This window comes from Thermobia domestica, chromosome 11, assembly GCF_964235325.1.
Source record: "Thermobia domestica chromosome 11, izTheDome1.hap1.1, whole genome shotgun sequence".
Classification (NCBI taxonomy): Eukaryota; Metazoa; Arthropoda; class Insecta; order Zygentoma; family Lepismatidae; genus Thermobia; species Thermobia domestica.
The window spans coordinates 221398969-221424886 of NC_137464.1; the positions used below are offsets into that span (position 1 = coordinate 221398969).

At 37.3% G+C, this 25918-nt stretch overlaps 1 protein-coding gene across 2 annotated transcripts in view; it reads left to right on the forward strand.

The window, feature by feature from the left end:
- Positions 1 to 25918, forward strand: part of IRSp53 (Insulin receptor substrate 53 kDa) — a 1174063-nt gene that overhangs the window by 650937 nt on the left and 497208 nt on the right. For both annotated transcript variants that reach the window (XM_081731708.1, XM_081731709.1), the window contains exon 3: positions 9009 to 9101. In XM_081731708.1, the coding sequence (XP_081587834.1) occupies positions 9009 to 9101 (93 nt within the window). The remainder of the gene's footprint in view (positions 1 to 9008; positions 9102 to 25918) is intronic.

Here is a 25918-nt window from a genome sequence, read left to right on the forward strand (position 1 = left end):
TCAAAAAAAAAAAAAAATCATTTTATTACATTGTAAAATATCGTATGAAAATCACTTGCTCAACACACAAATTTAAAAGATTAAATTGCCCATTCAGCGATCACTAGTAAATCTTCTGATATCGTAATTTCTCCATGTCTCCATGTAACCTTCTGAGCGTGGCCCCTTTTCTTGGTTGTATTTCGTTTACAGGAAAACAGAGCATCAAATTCCTTTAAATAAATTTATTGTTCAGGAATTTATCATCTCCAAATCAAGATAGCAATTTATTCTTTTGTATTTGAAACGCTAAACGATATACGTATTTTTTAGATCAATAATAAATGTCAGAACGATACCGGTATGGCCTACCGCTTCAAGTGTTTAAGGATGTAACATGGGACCTGAGGCGCTGAGTTGAGTTGAGTTTGAGTTTAACGTCCCGTTCAGCAGCGAGGCTATATGAGACGTGGACCTACGGATTAACTTGGAATCCGAACCACATGAGCTCCCGTCGGGAATCGAACTCAGGCCTCCCACGCAAAAGGCGCGTACGCTAACCGCTTAGCAACGGAGGAGCTCAGGGTCCTGAGGCGCGTCCAGAAAGTAAGTTTTTGCAGAGCAGTAAACATGAAAAAGACATAATAACCTCGACACATTTATAGCCATATTTTGATTTGATTTGATTTTAATTTCGCGTTCCTTCAGTACTTTTAATTCTGTTCACCACTGGAATCAAACACTCGTTATATCGTGAGATCAACAGTCAGTCGCCTAGGAATGAAAACAATGTTTGATATATCCGTCTGCAATTGTCCATCCTACCAAAATGCTTACCAGACAAGAATTTCTTAAGGTGTAAGAATACATGAAAATCTCTCGGAGCAAAGTCCGGGTTATAAAGTGGTTTGTCAAACTCGTCTCAATGGTATGCCTGCAGAAAATCAATTGTTACCCGGATATTGTTTTGGGCAATTTCGTGCTTTCTTGAAACTCAAGCAATGCTTGCCCGGTAAGCATTTATTATAAATAGTAGATATAAACTCCAGATGGATGTCATACACTAGTTACACTCCCAGACGGCTGACTTTTACAACATCGGAATACAAAAGTTGATCTCGTAGTGTGACAAGTGTCTGAATTCCGGTGATAAATATGTTAAAAAGTCGTGTTATATGTGCTATGTATGTGGCTACAAATTCAAGGTCTCTATTTTATTTGTGTTTACCGCCCTAGGGAAACTTGCTCCCTGGACGCACCTCGTATAATACAAAAGAATAGTTTCAACATTAACGGTATAATGTCTGCTCCACCTTCGTTCCATTGAATTATTTTTCCTTTAAAATTATGATTGTAGATTTTTTTGATTTTTTATTAAATTATTTTTACATAGGTTGAATCAAAAGTAGTGGCAACTCTCCTCTTAGCTCAGAGATAATCTCAGCACTACAAGAGTTTTGTAGCTGCTAAGAAATGTGAGACGAGGAAGTATGGGGAGTAGTAACGATTGTGTGTTATTCAGTCAAAAACAGCAGTGCCGTAAAGTGCCGGAGAAAACTGAAGGCGCTATAGCACAGTGTTTTGGAATGACGAACAAATGTGGATCAAGATTGAGGTAGCACATGGGCGCAATGCACAACGATGTTTTCAGGTACTTCGTGAACCATATAGTGATACAGCGTTACCGTATCATACGGTGACGTGATGGATGGAAGTATTTCGTGAAGACAGAGATGCCATTCAAAATCTCCGCCGTTAGAGACGACCTCCAATGAACAACAGCACAATTCAGCTCCTTACCTCCCAGCTGGATGTGGATTGTCAATGGGCTGCGCGTGAGTTAGCTGCGAAGGTTGAAGTGTACCATAAAACACTGATACCGTACTGCATGACATTCTTGGGTTCCGCAAAATTGCAACACTTGGATATCGGAGCAAATCATCAAGGTACAAAATGACATTGCTATGCACTTGCACAGGAATTGCTGTACCGTAACCAGAGGGTGGGTAAAGATTTTCTTGGAAGGATTGCCACTTTGGACGAAACCTGGACTCGGTCGTATAGACCACAGTGGAGCGGCAGTCCAAAGAATGGAAACGTCCTGATTCCAGTCACCCAGAGTACGTGTCCTCCCAACATTGCTGATATGAAAGTGATGTTTATTATAGGTTACGATATCCATGGGGCGTCATACTTCAAGGGCAGATCGGGACATGGGCTGTAACCTATTGTTGCATCTTCTTTCGACAACACCGTCGTGCACCGTGGAGAAAGTGAGTGCACATTCGGACACAGACTTCCACCATACTTTATGACAATCCACGATGCCACCTGCGTACTCGTTGCAGAATTATACGATTCAAGACGATTCAGGGATTTGTCTAATCATAAGACGAGCTTGTCGACGCCACTTTCGTAAAATATGGGATTCCGACCGGCCAGCATTTGGATCACTCCTTTGACACCTTCGTCATTTTCGAAGCTTTATCTTTAAAGATGTTCTTTCATGGCCGTGAGAGATTACGATAACTGAGCATTATGTCAGGGCTGTATTGATGACTGTTCCACACACTTTTCCGAAACTGTTGCAACAGTTCTTGAGTGTCAGCGTGTGTTTGACCGAGCATTTTGTTATAGTTACACGTCATCTAACGTCGAAGCCACACGAGGTCGCCTCAAAAATAAGTATACAAGGCAGTGACAGTATCAAAACAGCGGTGAAACGGCAAGATTCAGCACCGCACACTTCACACATCGATAAGCTCAACTCACCGTTAGACAAATATTTCAATCGTCTTGTTGGTTATGATAAAAAATAATGTTGACTGTAGCACGCAATGTACTTTGATTTATGTAGAACATAGTGTATGATTAGTGCCAAATATGCCGGGTAAACTTACTTTTGGGACGCCCCTCGTATATATATATATATATATATATATATATATATATATATAGGGTGTTTCAAAACAACATCGACAAACTTTTGGGAGGTGATTCCTGACACCAAGATAAGACCAAAAGTATAGACCTACCTGGGTGCACAAATGCTTCCTTTCGGAGTTATAGGCTGCCGAAAACATGAAAAATGAACTTTAAAGGTCCATAGCTCCGAAACTATGGAACTTACCGTAGTCGGGTTAAAACATCACTTAGGAACTAATATGTACTATTCAAAAATACATGCTTCAGAATCCTAAGATTCTTACGCAACAATTTTTATTGAGGGAGTTTGACTACGTGCATATAATTTGAAGCACTCACCAACTACCTCTATAAAAATTGTTACGGAAATACGGCAGGATTCTGAAACTTGCATATTTGAATTGGGCACATACTAATTACTATGTGAAGTCTTGACCCGAATATGAGAGGTTCCATAGTTTTGAAGCTATGGACCTTTGAATTTCAGTTTTTCATGTTTTCGGCAGCCTATAACTCTGAATGGAAGCATTTGTGCACCCAGGTTGGTCTATACTTTTTGTCTTATCTTGGTGTCAAGAATCGCCTCCCAAACTTTGTTGGTGTTGTTTTGAAACAGCCTGTATATATATTGGCCTAAAAATAAATATTGTAGGCATTCAACATTGTTAAAGCTTTTCAGCATCGGTGCAAGTATGCTATCAACTACAGTCGTTTCCCAGATACTGCTGCTTCATCCGTTATTCCGTTTAACCGTAGTTGATTGACGCGCATTTATTTATAATGAAATCACACACACAAATATATAATATTGATTTTAGATATAAGTTCCCTTGTAAATGAAAATTACAATTATATTCAAATGTGTAGCTATACGTGTTATAACCTGACATGAAACAATGCAAACGAAAGAGTAGGAGACCAAATATGTCAGTCAGTATGACTGTTTACTAACGTGCAGGAAAATTCATTGCTAATTTATTTGCAGTCTATTTGGTTTGACTGGAATATTAAATTAGAGTCTTGATCCACAGAGAATATTTTTCTTTTTTTTTAATTAACTACTTCCAGAGGACACTAATTCGATTGAAAATTTAATTCCATGTCAATTGAAATAATCTGTATCTCGAAACCAAACAGTTTTTTTGGTTTCTTTCTCGTTCTCTCTCTCTCTATTTTGCAGACATTTCTTTTGAACTTTTTTGCTTTTATTTCGGTTCTTTTTCAATTTTTATTACCCGTATAGAAGGCAGATTTCTTTCAACTCCTTTAATTAGTTCATTATAGGATGTTTTTTTGTTATTCTCTTTTTTAAATTTTAAATTCAGGGAGCTTGCGTTTCATTTACAGATCTTAACCAAGTTAGAAGAAATAAAGAGAGAAAAAACAACAGAAAAGCGAAATTTTATTCATTGGTCTAAATTGATTTGTTTTTTTTTTCGGGGGGGTGTAGGAGAAGCATATTTATAAAATTAACTACGTATGAGAGATTAAAGGTTTTTTCTTTCTTTCTTTTTTTTTTAAATAGTTACCAGTAGATTTAATTGAAGACTTGTCTAGTACGCAATGGGACAGTTGTGAAGTAGATATCTTTGGGCATCATTTTGACAACTTAAATGAAATGATGTATTTGGTTATAATGTACCATGATTGTGCTCTAAATGCTAAAAGAGACAGATCATTAACTCCGAATTTAATTCGTGGGATGAAAATAGAGCGGGAGGGGGGAGGAAGTTGAACTTCAGAAAAGGGAACCTCACAAGGAATGATGTTTACCCCAGTTTGGACAGCTTGAATTAGAATAATGAGCCGTTTGCCATATAAATGCGCCATATAAATGCGCGTTTTATACAAGACAAATAGTTAATGTTGTTGTCTTATTTCGATATGGTGTGAAAATGACATCTTTCTGTTGTACTGTATGATTGCGAAACATGGTCGCTTACTTTGAGGGAACAACGCACATTGAAAGTATTTGAGAATAAAATTCAGAGGCGAATATTCGGACAGAAGAGGGATAGGAACAGGGAATGGCGGAAACTTTATAACTAGCAACTGCGTAATGTATACCGTTTATCTAATATTAAATTTGGTCATTAAGTCTAGGAGGCTGAGGTAGGCAGGTCGTGTAGGCAGGATGACAAAAAGTAGGAACGCTTTTAACTGGGAATCCAATAAGAAAAAGAGCATTAGGAAGACTTAGGGGTAGATGCGAGACACTATTATGATGAATTTTTTTTTTTTAGAAATCGGAATACAAAATAGAAATTGAATCCAGTTGACTGAGGACAGAAGTCAGTGGAGCTTTTGTGAGTATGATATTGAACCTCCTTGTTCGATAGCCCATAGAGTGAGTGAGTTAGTCGTAAAAATGTGTTTCTGTTTCATGACTTGTTTCGTCTCGTATTTTGTCATAAAAATTCTGTCTCGTCTCGTTGACAATCCTAGCTCTTCTAAACAGAGATAAGTGGTTTACAGCCGAAATCCTCTCAAACGTCCTGTCAGCAAGATTGACTCCGTACGCAAATGAAATTATTGGAGCTTATCAGCGCGGATTTAGGCGAAATCGATCAACTATCGACTAGATATTTACCATTCGATAAATACTCGAAAAGACATGGGAATACAATCAATTATTTATTGACTTTAGAAAGTCCAACGACTCGGTTAGGAGAGAGAAATTGTACAGTCCGCAGCAAAAAAAAAACCTGCAACATGAGCATGTAAGTTCATTGTGAAACGACGAAGTCTTTTGCTCCAAAATAAGAGTGCAGGGGAGGACGCCAAGGTTTCTCCTGGCGTGATTCGTGCCACTTAGACGTTATGTTGATTCCCTTGACTGTTAGGCGTAGTTTCATAACAAACTTACATGCTCATGCTGCAGGTTTTTTTTTCTTTTTTGTTGCAGACTGTACATTCTTACAGAGTTTGGAATACCGAAAAGGCTAGTTAGAGTACTTAAGATGTGATTAAATGAATCCAAAGCAAAGCCCAAATGGGAAGATTCTTGTGCATGAGCTTTCATGTCGAAAATGACCTGAAACCAGGAGATGTTTGTTCCGATTTTGTCACACCTTCTTGCTTAAGTATTTGTGTATTTTTGTTTTATACTAATCCTTGCCTTCGACTTATGAGCAATGACTGTTCATTTCCAGCAAATTATTTGAAAGTTAAAAGTCACGTCTAAAGTTAGGGAAACCTGAAAGAAATTCAAAACAGTATTTCCTTATGAAAAATGACCTGCTTTTTTTTCAGAATATGTAATTATTTTTTTCAATAGAACAACAAATGTGATTGTAACAGTCGAAAAACATGTTTTTATATGGGGCAGTGGCGTATTTAGGGGGGCTTCCGGGCTTAAGCCCCCCCGAAATCTTACTTACTATAGTAAAGTATATGAAATATTCTGCAGAATTTTCATATTTTCAGGCAAAGCCCCCTCCCGAAAGTTAGCCAAGTCCTCCCCGAAAGAAAATCGTAAATACGCCACTGTATATGGGTGTTCTTATAGTTTTGAGCGCTATAATACATTCATTTTCGCGAATTTTAGGCCTAAAATTCGCTAAAATGAATGTACTGTAGCGCTAAATGTATTTTCATAAGAATAATGATGGGTCCTTTTGATAGAAGTGATAAAAGGCCTGGGAGTGTTAGAAATTAATAGAATTGAATACTTCACACGTTTCATAAAAGCCCTGCGGGTCATTTTTTGTCTCAAACTGAATGCATCTTATGAGAATGAAAGAGAAGGCTGAGAGTTGGATGTGCTTAGGGAATATTCTGTTCCTTGGGGGAAGATACTGTATCAACCAACCACTGTAGGGAAGTAAACGAACACTTGGAATGGGATTGAAGAAACATAGGGATTGCGCTTGGCAGAGAGAGAAAGAGACGAAACGTAGTGTTCGGAAATAATTAAGAACGTCAGCTTGTTATTAAAACTTTGGTTTTTCATTTCAAGAGTTGAAAATAAAAAAAGGTAAAGCTAGAAAAAAAAAAGAATCTTTTGAAAAAAGAGAACGAAGCCGGTAGTTTTGAATTGTTCTGAGTTAAGTTAAAGGGTAGTGGGAACAAAGTTCGTTCAATTTACAATTCAAAACCTCGTATAGTATTCTAAAAAGAGGGAGGTACTCTGTAGGGAAAAGGGGGGGATAAGAATAGTTATATAGCAAGAGGGAAGAAATGGATTTTGGTATTTAAAATAAGAGTTGGAAATGAGCGGTAGTCGTCGTCAGGGGGAAGAGAGAGGGGAAAGGATAATCTAGAATTGTTGGTTGTAGATGAGTCTCTTTTCAAGTCATTGTTCAAAAAAGCTTTGTGAGTTTAAAACACTTTGAGACAAGGGCTGTGTTTGCATGTCCTCAACAAGTTATTGTTTTCATTAATTGCAAGTGTTGAATTTAGATTTACGAGGGGCAGTACGGATATGAACTGATGTTGGGAGACTTTTGAAGTTATATTAAGTAGTAATTTTCTCAGGGAAAAGTCTCTTGGGATGTGCCTCATGGAGCGCTTGTAAACTATGTTAAGGAACAACGTTTATGGCATTTGAAGGCAGCGCTCCTAGTTCCCTTCACGCTCTGTTAGCAAATAAGAGGACTGCGGTATTGTTACATTTTTGTACACATTCACCACAGTTTATGCACGAAAGAAACGATTCATCATTTATTCAAGTCGGCTTAGTCACATCCGTTTACCACATGGCAACGTTGCGTCGTAGCTCTTTCGTTTCATTTGCGTGGCCCACACGTCATCGACTGTATCCCACACTTTAGTTATGAGTTTCCCTATTCCGGAGAAAATTCGTCCTTCAGTGATTTTTTTTTAAAATCTTGACTGTAAGTATACACATTACATTCATTTAACGTTTAACGCCAAATTAACATTTAATGTGCTTTTTCTCTGAGGACTTCCCCCTAATTCTTGTACTAAATAATAATAGAAGTATTATTTCGGAAATTTGACTAAGTCCATACCCAATCGATGTTTGATGGCCGATAGCACAGGAAAATATACACAGGAGCCAAAGATATACACAGGAAAACATTATTTATGTATAGTCTACTAAGCAGGTCATGGTTTACTTTCCTGCAATTTTTAGTCAAAAGATCGAATGCGTTCTATAGGTCACGTAAGATACACACTGTCCTTGTATTTGTGTGTATATTGTAAATGTTAGAAAAATTCAAGTAAAAGGCGAATAAGTAAAGTAAGGGGAACAAACGTTGATAGATCCTGAAGATGAAAGCTCACTAAGACCTCTGGACGTTCCTATGAGTTACGAGTGTTCTCGTAACATCAGGTAGCGTAGTGAACGGTCTCATCGATTGAGTGATCTGATCGCCTATGGTGAACGATTCCTTGGCTTTGAGAATGTTTCCGTTACATATCTTAACGTGACGGATTGGCCTATGAGTTTCAATTGTTCTCATTATACAGTTTAACTTGGTCTAGCTATAAAACAATAAATTTTACATGACTTATTTGAATGACGAGCACATGTTTGAATGATTTTATCCAAAGGCCGATCACATGCTCGAAGGGTTTTATTTGATGGACGAATACATGTTAGAATGAATTGTTCGATGGGCGAATACATATTTGAATGATGAATAATTGTTTACATAATTATTTAAGTAACAAACAAGTATTTGGGTGATGAATACTTGTTTGAACGATTGTTTGACTAACGAATAATAGTTTGAATGACAATCAAATATTTGAATAATGAATAACTGTTTGAATGACGAATAATTGTTTGAATGGTTACTTAAATGACGAATAACTGTTCAAATTTGATATTCAAATAAAACAAACAATCGAATATCGGAAAGAAAATTACGTTAAAAACATGTTTAACATCTACTAGCAAAGTACTTCCTAAAAAGAGATAAGGTATTCATGTTTTTTTTTAAGAATGTAATACTTTGCATTACTTTACAAAGACAACACTAGCAAAAGGCATCTAATATCATCTAGTGATTTTGAACATTATTTTTATTCTTTATTGCTCTCTGGTTATTTCGAAATTGTCTTTTATAACTTGTTCCGAATTTTATTGTAACCATTTTATCCAACTTTTCCTTTCTTCTTTTCTGTTTTTGCAGGAGCCGCAGCAGCGTCAAAGCTCTACGTAGAAGCAATCACGAAACTCGCACGTCAAGCACAGCAGGGAACGTGGGGTGGATCTTCTGATATAGGTGAGGGCTGGTCTTCTTTATATATAGAGAGTTTGGTTGCTTTTTCTTAAAAAGCCATTTTCGGGTTGGGGATTCGTTTTCGAAGGGATGAGTAGTTAGAATTGCATTGCATCTCGCGGAAGGAAACTCCGGAAACTAACTTTTAGTTAACACATAAAGTGTTAACTTACAATAATAATAATAAAAACTTTTACGTACGTATGAAGTTTTGGTAAAGTTTGCATCTTTTAATACTTCTGGCGAGATTTCTCTCATGATACGTTATCAGGGATACGTAATAACGAAGAAGATTGTAAATAGAGAGAGGAAAAAATTGAGCTAAAGTGGATTTCCTTGTTGCTATTTTAGAGTTTTTACTCTTTTTATTTGCTGCACTTTACTACAAGTAACTAAGATAATTAAATGGTAACTTGAGAACCAGTAATAAAACAATAGCAGTAGACAGATTTTAAACATGGGACTCAACTACTTTTCAACTGTATATTAACAAATGCTAGAATACAGACGCTCTTATTCAGTATGTCTATTACATGGAGATATAATCAATCTACAGTCGTTATTTCCTAAGTTAAAATTATTAAATTTTCTATAGTATTGATAATGTAAAACGGAAAAAAATACCCGGAGATGACATATGCTAATGCACAAAATTATAATGTTGAGTGGAAATCTTCATGTGTAGTTTTTGAGAAAACTCAGAATAAACATTTTTATAAATCTAAATATTGAAATGCATACATATACGTATTACGGGCAACACAGTTGCGCCAACGCGAAACAAGATTTCTCATGCCGTCGGCGAAGAATTGTAGTAGCTGCTGGTGTCACTATTGCCTAACTGCAGATTCCACCTCCGCATCACAACTACAGCGTTGGCCCTTAAAGAGTCTTCATCCCGGCGAAATTAAAATACCGCTAATTTTACAGTAATTATGTGATATCTTCAAATAGATAGAAGATAATTGAAATATGGAACAAGAGCGCCCTAGACAATATTGTTTTGCGTGAGGTGCCGTTATCACAAGTCACCTAGTGGCTTTCCATTTTCAGCTGTTTAGAAACGCGAAAATAAATGCCGATTTTCAAAATGGCTCGAAATCGAAAGCAGATAAGTGAGTCGTGATAACGGTTTCTCATGTAAAATAATATTGTCTAGGGCGCTCTTGTTCCACATTTCGATTATCTTTTATCTATTTGAAGATATCACATAATTACTGTAAAATTAGCGGTATTTTAATTTCGCCGGGATGAAGACTCTTAAGGTGATACTTAAGTTTTGGAGATGAACCAAAAGTCCTAGGGCGCAACATCCGGACTGTAGGCAGAATATCAACACTTTCCCCAGCAGATGAGACAACTTTGAATTTTTTGGCGGAGGAGAGGACGTACGGCGGTACTCTATCGACTGACGCTTCGTTTCCGGGCCGCAATGGTGTATCCCACGATTTGTCGCCGGCGATGAATGTTCCTGGGCGCACAACCTTGCGCAGTCAGAAATTCAATGTCAGCCTGCTGTTTCAACCGGACGTCAACCATTGCATGCCATGGATTGCTCCGATACTCTGGAACGAGAAGAGCTAGGAAGATGAAACCAGTACATTCTATAGCTTAAAAATCAGTGCAGTAATGATAAACAGTTCAGAATGTTTGCAGTACTGTTGGCCAAGTAATGGGCTTGCAGGCATTTCTGAATCAACAAGGTATATATATATATATATATATATATATATATATATATATATATATATATATATATATATATATATATATATATATATATCGTTCAAAAAGTCTCTATACACCTGAATTGTCACATATTCAAAGGAACGAGAAAATTATTTTACTCAAAATTTATTATATTTTATGGCATAAAAACACTATGCACAGGGCGTAGCATATACACACACATTTTCACAGCAAATGTTGGAAATGTCCCCCATGAGTCTCCAAACATGCTTGCACACGTTTCTTCTTGTTTTCAAATACTCTCACAAGTTGTTCATGTGGAATTCTATGAGCAAAATCTCGAATAGCTGTTTCGAGTTCTTGTAGCGTGTGGGGTTCCCTTTATAAACAGAATTTTGCATAACCCCAGAAGTAAAAATCCGGAGGAGACAAGTCAGGAGACCGAGGTGGCCACAATCTTTTTCAAATTATTCGATCTCCAAAAACCTCTTGCAGTAATCTCATGGATTGGCGAGCTGTATGTGCTGTAGCGCCATCTTGTTGTATCCAAGCATTACGAATTTCGTCTTCCGTTAGTTTTCCCATGAACTGGTGAATAATTTCACAATAACGAGTTGAATCTATTGTTTGTTTGAAAAATATGGGGCCAACTATTCTTCTTCTGGATATTGCAATCCACACTCCTACCTTCTGGTCATGCAGAGGAACTTCATGTATGATATGTGGGTTTTCTGGACACCACAAACGTGAGTTCTGGGCATTGACGTAACCTGATAAATGGAACCAAGCCTCATCAGTAAAAAAAAAAAAAAAAAAAAAAAAAAAAAAAAAAAAAATCCAAAACATCGTCAGACTTGTCCATAACAAAACGATTAAACCATTCACAATACTGCACTCGTTTTACACTGTCGGGAGGAAGTAACGCTGCACCGCTTTCAACTTATATGGGATAAGACGCAGTTTCTTACGAACCGCCTTTTGTGCCGTACCAACACTTATTGCTTCTTCCTGGGCAAATTTTCGAAGTAGTTTATGGGGGCTACGTTGCATTGCATCTGATACGTGTAGCATTTTTTCTTCATCGAGCACTGACGGTCTACCACTTAGATCATAGTCCATTACCGTTCCAATGTCTCTAAATTTATCGATCAGTGCCCTTACAGTGTGACGATTCGGAACAGGTGTATCCGGAAACCTAGCTGCAAACTTATCTTTCACTGTCTGTTTGTACTCACCTTGTTCACGGAATACATGTTCAACCAGGAATATTCGTTGTTCCAAAGTTAACACTATTGTTTTAGAGACCGCTAACTGGATGCAACAATCACTTCAACGTCACTTTACCGACTGGAATCTAAGAAAGGAACTTCACGCAAGGCGATAATATAGCAGTGTTGCAAACTTTCGCATAAAATTTTATTTCATGTGACTATGAATGCGACTTTGACTTGCCACGATTCAGGTGTATAGAGACTTTTTGAACGCTCTGTATGAAAGCATTGGATACTCACTGTCAGTAGTTCGCTATAATCCATTTTAATCAAACGTGCCCAATGGTTTTATAATGTCACATTTATTCATAAGAGCTTTGCTGTAATTTTTAAAAACTGTTATTATGTTTCAACATTATCAGTTCTTCAAAACGACCGAAATTCCACAATGTGAAACGAAAATTTATATCTCCTGGATGCTATACTATACGTACCAACTCCGCAGCATTTTTGGTTGCATAACGGAATAGGATACATATTAAAAGAGAACATTAACTGAAGACACAGCGAAAAAAAAGCCGTTGACTAACGTAAGAGCTAAGGGCTAAAGTAGCATGTTCGTTATATAAAGGATTTAGGAGAGAGGGAGATTTAGAAGAACGACAGATAACCAATTCAAAATTGTCCATAAATAAGACGGAACCTGATAACTATATTTTTTTTTTTTAAAAAAAAGGGGATCAGGAATAGTGGAATATCATTTTAGCCGATTCTATTTAGAAAGAACCGGAAGTTTTGAGCGCAAAATTAGCTGTAGCAAAGAAAGTGACTGACTGTTCATTGGAAATCGACTAACTAGAGTTCTTAAACTTGGAATTGCATTGTATATACAGCAGCGGCTTGTTACGGGAAAATTTCTCTCGTTATTCCAACCAATGCATACCTCTAGGCGATCAACTAACAGGGGAAACACGGTGGGATGGGAGAGAGGTAGGGAAGAACGAAAGAGAAACCAATTTTCAAGATATAATGATCATCTCTCGCCCTCCTTCTTGTTTGTCTCCTTTTGCTTCCTAATTTATCTGCCGTTCTGTCGTACGTTTTCTTTCATCTTCGCTTATACTTTTTTTTTTGCTATTATACACTATATGTAGCAGATAAGAACGTCTTATGAATTAATTTCGGATTAAAGATACATTTATGTAACAAGATTCTCTTCATTCATAACAGCTTGTACAGTCATGTTTGAAAAGAGTGAACATTCGATTCATATTAAAGTACTCCCCACTGTTCTAGTGGCTAGCGCACTCGCTTTTGATGCATAGGATCCCAAGTTTAATTCTAGATGGGAGAATCTTAAAATTCAAAAGCATTACGGGTTCGGATTCTGCCTTATACTGTAGGTCCATGTCTTATATAGCCTTGGTGCTGAAAACAAACGCTAAAAGTCCATACTGAGGAAAAAAGCGTATGTTGCGTACGTAAAAACGTAGATTACGTGCGTAAATCCTGTAGTTTTTGGATTTAACCTACAACCCTATGTAATATCCTGCAGCATACGTATAACTGAAAACGTATGTTTTATACGTACTTTTCCCTATAAGCGTTCCGAATAAACGTACTTTCCATGTCTTATATAGCCTTGGTGCTGAAAACAAACGCAAAAAGTCCATACTGAGGGGAAAAAGCGTATGTTGCGTACGTAAAAACGTAGGTTACGTGCGTAAATTCTGTAGTTTTTGGATTTAACGTACAACCCTATGTAATATCCTTCAGCATACGTATAACTGAAAACGTATGTTTTATACGTACATTTCCCTATAAGCGTTCCGAATAAACGTACTTTCCGTACGGAAGAAATAATTGTTTATAGGCGGTAAGGATCTCACACACAGATGGACGTATATAACATACGTATACCTGATAAATGTAACATACATAAACGTATGCAATGTACGGAAGGCTGTTAGATGTGAGTCATAATGTAGCGACATAATGTCACATCTAAGTAGAAAAAAGGAAGTGCATATAAATAACGTATGCTCCGTAAAGATTTCTGTAGTAAACATATGGATTCCGTATATTTGTACAATATATCGCTGTTCGGATAACGAATTTTTATCAGTGAAGCTAACCAAATTTATTTAAAAAAAAGTCTACTCGCACCCACAGGACAAGGATGGATCTTAGAAGAAAAACTAGGAGAATAAGAGAGAGACTTGGAAATCTTCAAAATACCAATTTGTCCAGTTAAAGCTTAAATTTCAGAATGGAAGAGCTTTGAAGTGTTTAAATCTCATAAGCCCACTCCGTACGCTTCTGCATACGTAATAAATTATATATGGTGACCAATCAAAACCATAAAATACAGCGTCAATCGAAAACGGCGCACACTATACTGATCATGAATAAAAGACGCGAAAAAAACGTCAGTACTCTAAGAGGTTATTGCTGATTCGTGTCATCACCTTATCGTGCATCGATATTTCCATAGAGCTGCTTTTGCGTCGTTAGGTTCTTGTACAGGGTGTCTGTCGGTCACGAATGTCACAAATGTCACGAAGAAGTCACGAAATCAGAAAACTGTCATGAAAGTCACGAAAAAGTCACGAAATTCAGCTTTTGGGTCTCGATTTTTTTGTTAACTGTACAAATGTAAGTACAGATGGGAACATTTTGTTCTATAAAACGTCAAAATTCACCACCAAAAATGTCTATGGTCGGGTTTAGACGCTACCAAATCGCAAGCAAAGTACGTTTCTATCGCATGGGTGAAAATTCGGCCTAATTCGAACTCAAATTCGCTTTTGAAAATGTTAGGAAATTTTATATGATTTGGTAAAGAAAAGGTTACGAAAAAGTCACGAAATTCCATTTTGCAATTTTAGTAGACGCCCTGTTGTACCCTGATAATTTTTTTGTATTTCTAATAATTTGCTATTACTGCATTCATCTTTCACGTGTCGAAATGATTGAGTAAAATAATGACGTATTCATTCCTGAAAGAGTTACAAGAGCAATGATTTAGCAGATTCGACGTTACTAACATTGCAATAATCTTAGTTTGCAAGTTTGTGATTTGAAACCATCTTGAGTTTTTTTTTTTTTTTTTTTTTGTAGAATGATTGTCCTTTTTACATCTTGATAGCCTGTAAAATATGAATTTGTAAAATATCTTATGAAACAGTCTTAGACTTAACATAATTGTGTTCTGTATGTTTTGATGTAAGGATCAGCGATTGGACTCCCTAAGAAAATTAGAGGGCACCGTGACTTTGCGGTAGAGCGCATACCTCTGATGGTGTGGGGTCCCTGGTTCGGTCCCCGGCCAGGTAAGTTTGTGGTGGACAAAATCCGTGGGTTTTCTCGAGGTGCTCCCGTTTCCTCCCACATTGCATTCCATTAAAGTATTACGTCGATAATCCGAGCGTCAAAAATCCGAACGCTGTTTGTCATACATATTTTTATTGTTATTTTCCCTTAGGCCTGTACAAGTTTGTTTTAAGTGTGAGTTACAAGAACAGTGTAATTTAGTGTACGAGCAGGTTCTTCAGAAACACTAAATGTAAGTAGCCTAACGTACGCTATTGTCATTACTGTATGTATTGTATAACCACTTCATCGATAAAAGAGCATACCGTACAGTATATTTAAGCCTAAATGGCATTTTTCTGGGTTATTTTCGAAAATCCGAACTACCTGCGATTCCAATTAGGATTTTCGACTTCCTACTGTAATTCTTCTGTCATTAATTTGCCTTAATTAGCCCTTTCCTTAGCCTAAAGGGCATAAGCTTAGGATGTTAAACTCAAAGATTTAATTTAATTTTTCTTTTAAGAGAATCGGAAATTACTTATTATATGTATGAACTACATAATAAATCATGGAGTGATGTACTCTACGAAATCTGCAAATATGGAAAAAGGATAGCGTTGATCGGAAAAAAACAGCGGAAGTGACATATACGTGAAAATTAAGGCATTGAAGTGGAAATTGGTTAGATATATTGCAAGATTTAAATACAAATCCATGGATAAAAGCAATCTTTCATAGCAAGAGACGGAAAAAAAAGATCTTGTAGATGTTCTCAATTGCGGAATAACGTGGGAAACAATTATGTGAAGGTTACATCGCGTCTCGAAAGAGTGAAGAATCTTAACAAAATGAGTATATGTTATGTTATTGAAACCTTCCTGCGTTTTAACGGGATTATTTTGTGGAAACCAATTTTAGAACTATTACTTGAATGTTATGAACATTTTTATCCATTTACACAAAAGTAAAGAATAAGCTTACTTCGGGATAAAGCTTCCTGATAACGTAAAATCGAAATTTAAATTCCTTTTGAAGTCTTCCATACAAAGTGAGGAGGAGAAAATAACACAACTCTTACGTCTCTCATAACTCAGTTCGTAACGTATTTCTTAGAGAGCTCGAGTTCTGTCTCCATGCTCCACACACACACTGTTGTACTCTTTTGTTTGTTTAATTTTTGTTTTAACGTCGTGAATAATGAAAACTTTTTCGTATATAATATTTATGCTTAATATCTATAGAATCATGTTTATTTTATGTTATTAAAGACATCGTATAATTCAGTTATTTTGATTATAAAAAATGTTATTTATTAAAACTAAGTATGAATTAAAAAGTACCATCCTATGTACCTATCTAAAGGGTGTTTCTAGGCCGTGCTCATTCTTTGCATAGTAATTCTCCCATCCCCCAAAATGTATATTACTCTCGGTTTTTCTTCCCTTTCCGTAATACCGCACCGGCATTAAGATCTTTCGAGGCTCTGTTTCTTTCTCTTCGCTTTTTTTTGTGTGTGTGAAGGGAGAGGAGGCAAGGGAATTTCGCTTCCATTTTCTCTACACATACTGTGGGGGCCATTTAGCTAATTAGCAAAATGGAAGATTCTTAGTAGTAAAAGAAAGTCATGAAAAAAGGGGTAGTTTTCCCACAGGTAGTGACTTCTACAGGGGAGTTAACAGTAAGCCAGGGCGAGATAGAACTCCCAATATGAATATTAAAAAGAATAAAACAAAATCTTAAAAGTAATCTGAAGATTTGAACTTTCCAAGACTTAGAGTAAAATAAGTTTTGGTTCGCCATTATATATACGCAGAGTCAGATTTGAAAATATAATACTCACTTAGCTTCTTAAGAGCTGGTATTGACTTTCTTAAGCTGTTGTCATAACAATCCTCTCATTATCTTAAGATTTTTCAATAAACATTTTTCATTTGCTGATGAACACTGTAAAACATTGTGCAGAACATCTTGGAAGCTTTCGAAATGTAGGTGTGGAAAAGAATGGAGATAATTAGCTGGGTCGAGCGGAAAACGAATGAGAGGGTATTAAAATGGTGAGAGAGGAAAGAATAATTTTAGATATTATTAAGAAGAGACGAGACAGAGAAACTGGCTGGGATATTGGCTAAGAAGGAACTCTATCACGATGAATGTTTTAGAGTGTATGGTGGCAGGAAAGAGAGGGAGAGGGGTGAAGAGACTACAGTTGCTGGATGGTATCAAAACAGAAAAATTGTACGTGAAGACAAAGGCCGTGAAACATGGACACTTCTCAGTTGCGGCAAGTGACCAACCAATAATGGTAGAATACCTATGATGATGATGATGACTCATAAGGGAGTTGGCTTGTGGCCCACCGGAATTTTGATTCACCCTATATATATATATATAAAGTTTGATTTCTTCGGACATTGACACTACTTTGTATAGAATTTTACCGGTAAAATAAGACTCCTGTGTAGAACAATTCAAGCGAGTTTCAGCATATACCTGTAATATCTGAATCTAATTTAGTCCTGTATAAGCTTGGGTCGACATACAAGGACTGAAAAGAAAAATCCAATTCTTTTAATCTATGAATGCGTTCGATACATGTTAAGTTTGCAGAGTAGAAATTGATACTCCTGTAATGCGGCGATATTATTCAACACCTATGATGTTACCCCCTATCTCCTCTTAACGAAGCAATTACTGCTTGATTGGAATGTTGCATTTTCCTATTACCCATCAGTTACACGAGTCCATGTTCCTCCATAGAGGGATGCTATCGCGTTACGTGTAACTCATTTAGCCGTAATGAGGCTTGTAATCTCGTGTAGGGCTTCCTATCTGTACGCCATATATCCTTTCACTTTTGTTCACCCGGCACGGCAACATCCGGTGGCAGCCAAAACTGTATTTCCCTGATATAATTGAAGCTGGAAGTGGACCAAAATGCTCTCTCTCCGGAGTGGAGTGAATACACAACGGAAGCGAACAACTTCACCGGTTCGAACTGTGTGTGTGTGTGTGTGTTTTTTTTTTCTACTTGTGAATACATTAAGGCGGCAGACTACTAAATATTTTTGAAAAACTAATAATTTTTCTTTTGCCCATTTTTCGTAAGTGGAAAGAGGTAATAAAATGTAACTTACTACAATAATAGATAATGTTATTCTACACCCGAAAATACGAATCGGAAGAATTTTCAGTGTTGCCATCCATATAAATTACAGTGTGACCCAAATTTGAATTACTCAAAAATCCAGGTAAAGGCAGCGACTAGAAAAATGAACTCAACGGTAATTGATGACTTATCATGCTGTCTACCTTTCTTGTTTACTACTTTTTAAATAACATTTCTGTTTATTTTATAAAACTTACATAAATTATTACAAAATAAATAAGTTATTACAAAATAAGTAGAAACATTTTTTAAAAAGTAGTAAACAAGAAAAGTAGACAGCATGATAGGTCATCAATTACCGTTGAGTTCATTTTTCTAGTCGCTGCCTTTATCTAGATTTTTGAGTAATTTAAATTCTGGTCACACTGTAATTTCTATGGATGGCAACACTGAAAATTCTTCCGATTCGTATTTTCGGGTGTAGAATAACATTATCTATTATTGTAGTAAGTTACATTTTATTACCTCTTTCCACTTACGAAAAACGGCCAAAAGAAAAATTATTAGTTTTTCAAAAATATTTAGTAGTCTACCCCCTTAAGATTTTTCTTCCAAAAGTAATATTTTTTCTGTACCAAAGTACGATTACGTGTAACGTAATCGTTTTTTTTAAACTTCCAAACTGAGCTATGCATAAGCATGGGAATAAAGCTGCGGTGGCTCAGTGGTAGAACGCTCATCTTTGATTCAGAGGGTCCCTGGTTCGATCCCAGCTCCATCAAGTGGGGGACAAGCACCACCCAAGTTGGTTTTTCGTGCTTCTCTCTTTGCTCCAATTTTCGTCATTAATCTATCATGAGCCATTTCATCATCATTCTCTCTCTTAGCCTCAGTGCATAATCGTTGGATGTTAAACTAAAAAGAAAAAAGTATGCGATGTTTTATAAAATCCCTATGTCTATCAATCCGTCTGGTATCAGGACAAAAAAAAGAGATCTTATAAAACAACTATGATTGTTCGTCCGTCTGGCATTAGGACGAAAAGAGAAGTCTTATATAACAACCATGATTATCCGTCCGTCTGGCATCAGGACAAAAAGAGAGAAAAGTATGGGAAGTCTTATAAAAACAACTATGTCCCTGAATCCGTCTGACATCAGGACAAGAGAAAACTGTTGAGATAGTGAGAAACAGTTTCTTAGGACCGATCCAGCGTCCCAATATTAAAATGTTACATCCACTGTTATCTTTGTACTAAACCTAAAAGTACTGTAGTTGAATTTCATTATCACTTTCGGAATCAATCTCCATGTAAAAAGAGTAATTTTAAATGGCTTTTTGATGTAGGTTCAGCGTCCCAAGAAAACGTTCCATTTCAACCTACGTATATCCCTCCATTTAAGCCAGAAGAGTTGGAATCTGCAATTTCCGGTTTCAACACTAATCACCATAGTGAAAAGAAAAACGGCGATAGATAACGAGAAACAGTTTTATGATATTAATTCGATATCGCAAATACAGGTCCTTTCTTACTTTATTCCTCTATTATGACCAAAAATTAGACATCCACTACCACTTCCAATTCTGTAGTGTATTCTCACACAGCGAAGACAATAATAAATACAAAAAAAAAGTACTTAGAAAAATCGCATTGTTTTTGATCTTCAGAAAAATAATATACCGGCACTGCGTATCATTGAGTACCGCCAGAGACAAAGCGCTGTTCCCATGTAATCATCTTACCAAATCATCACTTTTGTAAAGGTTAAGATTTGATTAATAGCAATTGATACGTGTAAACTAAGCGTGTGTGTGTTGGTGCTGAAGTTGGCAGTAACAGTTCTTACCACCCTTACAGCTGTTTTTATTCTTTTGTGGTAATGATAGTCTTGTTTCTTATCTCATCAAGCTAACCAGCGTTCGAACCTTTAATATTATAGAACTCTGACACGTGATTATCCATTTTAGAGGTATCGATCATATAATCCGTAAAGTATTAAACTTATCTCGCTTATTCAACATTTTTCACACCACCAGAAGTGGAGAAACAGCTGGGCAATGAAGAACTACCCAAAATTAGAGATAGAAGTTTTTATATTCTCACGTTTTTTTTTAAAAGTTACATCTCTTTACTTCTTAAATGTGTATGTAATTTCAGTCGTCATAAGTATTCAAAGCAGGACTGTTCGAGCACAATAGCTGCAAGTTATCATAATGCATGGTCTGAACGGATGCACACGAATCTGAATAAGAATGTATAGCTGATGTAAGAAAAGGACTGGGAAGCCAGTGATGATTTCATAGCTGATCTAGGAAAGGACTGGAAAGCCAATGATGATTTCATAGCTGATCTAGGAAAGGACTGGAAAGCCAATGACGATTTCATAGCTGATCTAGGAAAGGACTGGAAAGCCAATGACGATTTCATAGCTGATCTAGGAAAGGACTGGAAAGCCAATGACGATTTCATAGCTGATCTAGGAAAGGACTGGAAAGCCAATGACGATTTCATAGCTGATCTAGGAAAGGACTGGAAAGCCAATGACGATTTCATAGCTGATCTAGGAAAGGACTGGAAAGCCAATGACGATTTCATAGCTGATCTAGGAAAGGACTGGAAAGCCAATGACGATTTCATAGCTGATCTAGGAAAGGACTGGAAAGCCAATGACAATTTCATAGCTGATCTAGGAAAGGACTGGAAAGCCAATGACGATTTCATAGCTGATCTGGGAAAGGACTGGGGAAGCCAATGATGATTTCATAGCTGATCTGGGAAAGGACTGGGGAAGCCAATGATGATTTCATAGCTGATCTAGGAAAGGACTGGGGAAGCCAATGATAATTTTATAGCTGATCTAGGAAAGGACTGGAAAGCCAATGACGATTTCATAGCTGATCTAGGAAAGGACTGGAAAGCCAATGACGATTTCATAGCTGATCTAGGAAAGGACTGGAAAGCCAATGACGATTTCATAGCTGATCTGGGAAAGGATGGGAAGCCAATGACGATTTCATAGCTGATCTGGGAAAGGACTGGCGAAGCCAATGATAATTTCAGGAGTGGCTCGGAGCAAAATTAAAAACCGAAGCTTAAGACTCCCTCGAGGCATTTCTCCGATCGTGATCAACCTAGATTACCAATATTCTTTTGCTGTACTACTATTACCCCAGTATATTCTCTCGGGCGAAATCTAAAATCTTGATTGCTAGGTAACTGGTTAGCGCACTAGCTAGCGTAAGCCAGAGAGCTGGGCCCGATCTGTCCTGTCGCACAGTTTTAGTTCAAGTTTAATTAACACCAAAGTTGTTTACCTCTTTTTGTTTGATTCTGTGCCATCCCAGCTAGGATCAGCTATGTCCACATATACGATACAACGTACAATAAGAGGCTAAGCGGTTAGCGTACGCATCTTTGGCGAGGGAGACTCGGGTTAGATTTTCGGCGGGAATTCATGCACTTCGGATTCCACGTCAAACTGTAGGTCCACGTCTCATAGAGCCTCTCTGCTGAGAGGGACGCTAAACTGGTAATGAGTCAATTAATCAACATACAATAAGTCTTCAGACTTGGCGATTAGGAAAGTATTAATATCACTATAACTGGAATTGTTGAAATAAAAATAATGTGGTTCTCTGATTTTTTTAAAATTGTGTGTTGCTCAGTGCTATTTTCTTAAGATTCTAAAATATTAGAAGTAGTAGTTGCTCCTTTCCCGCACAGATATGCGTATTACGTACGACTATATCGGTATTTCAAATCATATTCTGATTGCATCTTGTTCATCATATAAAAAGACGCAGGTAAGGCTGATTCACATAGGATGCCGTGCCCATGCCATTCACCTGCCATGCTTCTTCCGTGCCACGGTCACGACCATTCACACATCCATACCATACCATACCATACCGTGCCGCTACTACTTTTTACACTATTTTCCTTGATTCTGGTCAACTTCGTGTTGCTTCGAGTACTCCGAGGAAAGCCGAAGGATCACGACCGTCGATTCGCGACTGAGGTGGTTTGTCTGCAAGACGGCACTGCCGGGACATGGCAGGAGAACGCCACGGGCACGGCATGTCATGTGAGAATTTGAAAAAGACAACCCAATGAATTTCCAATATCAAAGTACGGTGTATGAAAAGAAATTTTGTGGACCACAGTACGAACTGAGCACGGCATGAAAACGGCACACTACGTGTGAATTAACCTTTAGGGTCGTGCACGAGGTGAGATAAGATGAGACAGAATTTTCGTGACTCTATTCAACAGAGTACACAGCTTTTTACAATAGAATTTACTTTTCTCGAGACGTTTTCGAAACCAGAAATCTTAACTCCGTTCTGATACTCTCCCCTGCGCTGTAAAGTTGACTACCTACCCATTTAATCTGTTGGTTAAATTATGTTGGTTTTTACAGATAAGAATTCTTCCATAAAAGTTCATTGTACATCCATTTTATTTGCAATAACTTTTTTTCTTTCTTTGACAGGTAGATTCTTTTTTAGGGGTGGAAGGAGCCATATGAAAAGAATAGGAAAATATTAACGTCCATCCTTGGACATATATACTCTCATTGTTACGAGTTTGAAGGGTGAAGTAGTAGTGGTTGATACGTAAGGGGATGAAAAGATGTTGGGAGCGTTTTGGTGCGTGTTGAAGGGGAAGGGGACGCGAAAGATGCAGAATGTGACTGTCAGAACATTCCAAAGAGAAGAAAAAGTTAAAAAGAAAAAAAACTATCAGAAGAGTCCGTCAGACATACGAGCGAGAAGGGTGAAGTATGCTGAGATGTTAGAAAGAAATATGGCTACCCTAAAAATAAGGGAACTTCGGACGAGAAAGGCCCATAATTTTGTGACTCGACCTCATAAAAAATACCAGCAAGATAAAAAGCTTGAAAAAAAAGGGAATCATGGGCGTGCGACAGATGAACCCCCTTGGTTCCAGGCCCTCAAATCATCCTCCCCTAACTGAGTGCTGCTGGTGCTATACCAACTTTTGTACGTTAGTCATTCACCCTTCGCCTCCATACTGCATACACATTGTAATTTTTTTTCGTAAAAAGAAAGAAAAAAGTAGAAAAAAATGAAAGATGGTTGATAATGGTTTTCTAGATGATGATGGTTAAAGTAACTTTTTTTAAGAAAAAAAAGAGGGGGAGAATAAAAGATCTTTAAAAGATATGTTTTGAATATTCAAGCATATTCAAAAATTTTTACAGACAAGGTTTAGTAATTTTTCATTCTTTCTGTCATGTTCGGAGGAACAAAGCTTAACATGATTTCCCTGCTCAACTTGAAAGCTGTCTGGATTTAAAGGTTGGCGTACAGGGAACGTTGCCTGCCGTTATATACGTATCTCAGGCATGTTTCTGTAGCCTAATATTTCAAGTGTGATTTTACGAGAATCTGACTTGTAATTTAACATAGAATCAGTCACTTTAAGAATTAGAGATACTTACGAGACTAGAACTGAGAAGTCTCGGAAAGGAGTTGTGAAAGTGGTCTCGTCTCGAAAAGTTGTATGTTTCTACTGGAAGCACTGTGCCTCGTCTCGTATTTTGATAAGATAATTTCATCTTATCTTGAGTCTTGATTGACACTCATGTTTCCTATTTATATATCGTGGGCTAAGATAATTCTGTCTTGTGGTCTTGATTGGCACTCCTATTTCCCATTTATATATCATGGGTCAAAGATAATTCTGTCTTGTCTTGTTTTGTATTCTTGATTGACACTTGTATTTCTCCATCTATATATCGTGGGCTAAAGATAATTCTGTCTTATCTTGTCTTGTAGTTTTGATTGACACTCGTCTTCTTCATCTATATATCGTTTGCTAAAGATAATTCTGTCTTGTCTAAATTGGCACTCGCATTTTCCATCTATCTATCGTGGGCTAAAGATAATTCTGTCTTGTGGTCTTAATTAACAATCGTGATCCCTATCCATATATCGTGGGCTAAAAACAATTGTGTCTCGTTTTGTCGTGTGTTTTTGATTGACACTCGTGTTTCCCATCTATATATTGTGCACTAACGGAAAATCTAGTTAAAACTTCACGTCAGAACATCTCCAAGAGGTACCCTCTCTTCTGATTTAATGGCTAGAATGGGCGCACTTGGTGCATGCGGCTCCTGGTTTGATTTCCGGTGGAAGAGCGTTGTACAGATTACGGTGTTCAGATAACATCTTAAATTCCAGATGCACGTCTCATATGGTCTCGATGCTGAAGAGGGACCTTTAACAAATAAACCATGGTCAATTCTATATCGCACGTTCTACTGGATAATGTATTTGAGGCTTATTATTTATGTCTCTCTGGACTTGAGTTCGATACTTCTTAACTCAACGTTCTTCTCTATTGCCGTAAGATACTGGGTTCACACTTAAACCATTTTTTGTTGCTACTGGAATTCGAACATTGGATTATGTACACCAAGATAAATGTGTTTATACCTTCCTTCATGCCAAGAGGTACACACTATGATGAGTAAACCCTTCGCGTTGGGTTTAGTGGCTATCACGATCGTCTTTGCTACACGTGGTCCCAGGTTTGATTTCTCGGTTGGAGAGTGTTGAACACATTATACGGTGGTTTGGATTCCACTTAAAAGTATCGACCCACGTCTCATATAGCCTTGTTTCTGAACAAAGATGCTGAATTTCAACAAAAAGACAAGTATATAGTACGAATACACAGACCTGTAAGTCCACTTTTATCCATTCCATAAAAAATAAACTCTGCTAAAGTTACTAAAGTGTATTTACCGAAGTGCATGTATGGGATATTCAGAGGGGATTTTGCAGTAAGAAAACCTGCATATCCTTTTATAGGCAACCAGCATTTCTTTGTTGCTTTGTGGGTTGCATAGAAGCTAGCGAGTATTATAGATTTGAAACGGAATACGGATAACCATCATTAAAGCCACCATAACCTGTGATCATGTGAGCGGATTGATTTCATTAATGAGTTCAACGGAGATAATCGTCTCAGTTTCTATTGCAAACAACTGAATTAAAAAAAAATCGCTTTCGTTGACGAAACATCGTGCGGATTAGCGGGCGGACTTGTAAGTCCCGCTTGCCTATTATCAGTAAACATTTGTGGGTCGTAGATTTTAAAAGTGACCTAACACACTTGACCTAAGTGTCCAACTTGTAAATAATAATAATAATAATCCTTTAATCGCATAACAATACGAATAATTGTTCTTTTGATTGGACTGTTAACTTTCCACTTCACAATAGATGCAATATAAGACTTTTCTGATCTTGTAAGTGTGGGATCCGAACTACACGAACTGCCATCGGATATTGAATCATTTTTTTTAAATAACACCATAGTTCTCTCGTAGCTAGGTTAGCGTACGGGGTCTTCGGCACAAGAGCCTGGCTTCGATTTCAGTTGTGAGCTTATCTGGTTCTGATTCCACGCTCGATTGTTGGTCTGTCTTATATAGCCTCGACACTGAGCGGGATCCTAAACTCCAAAT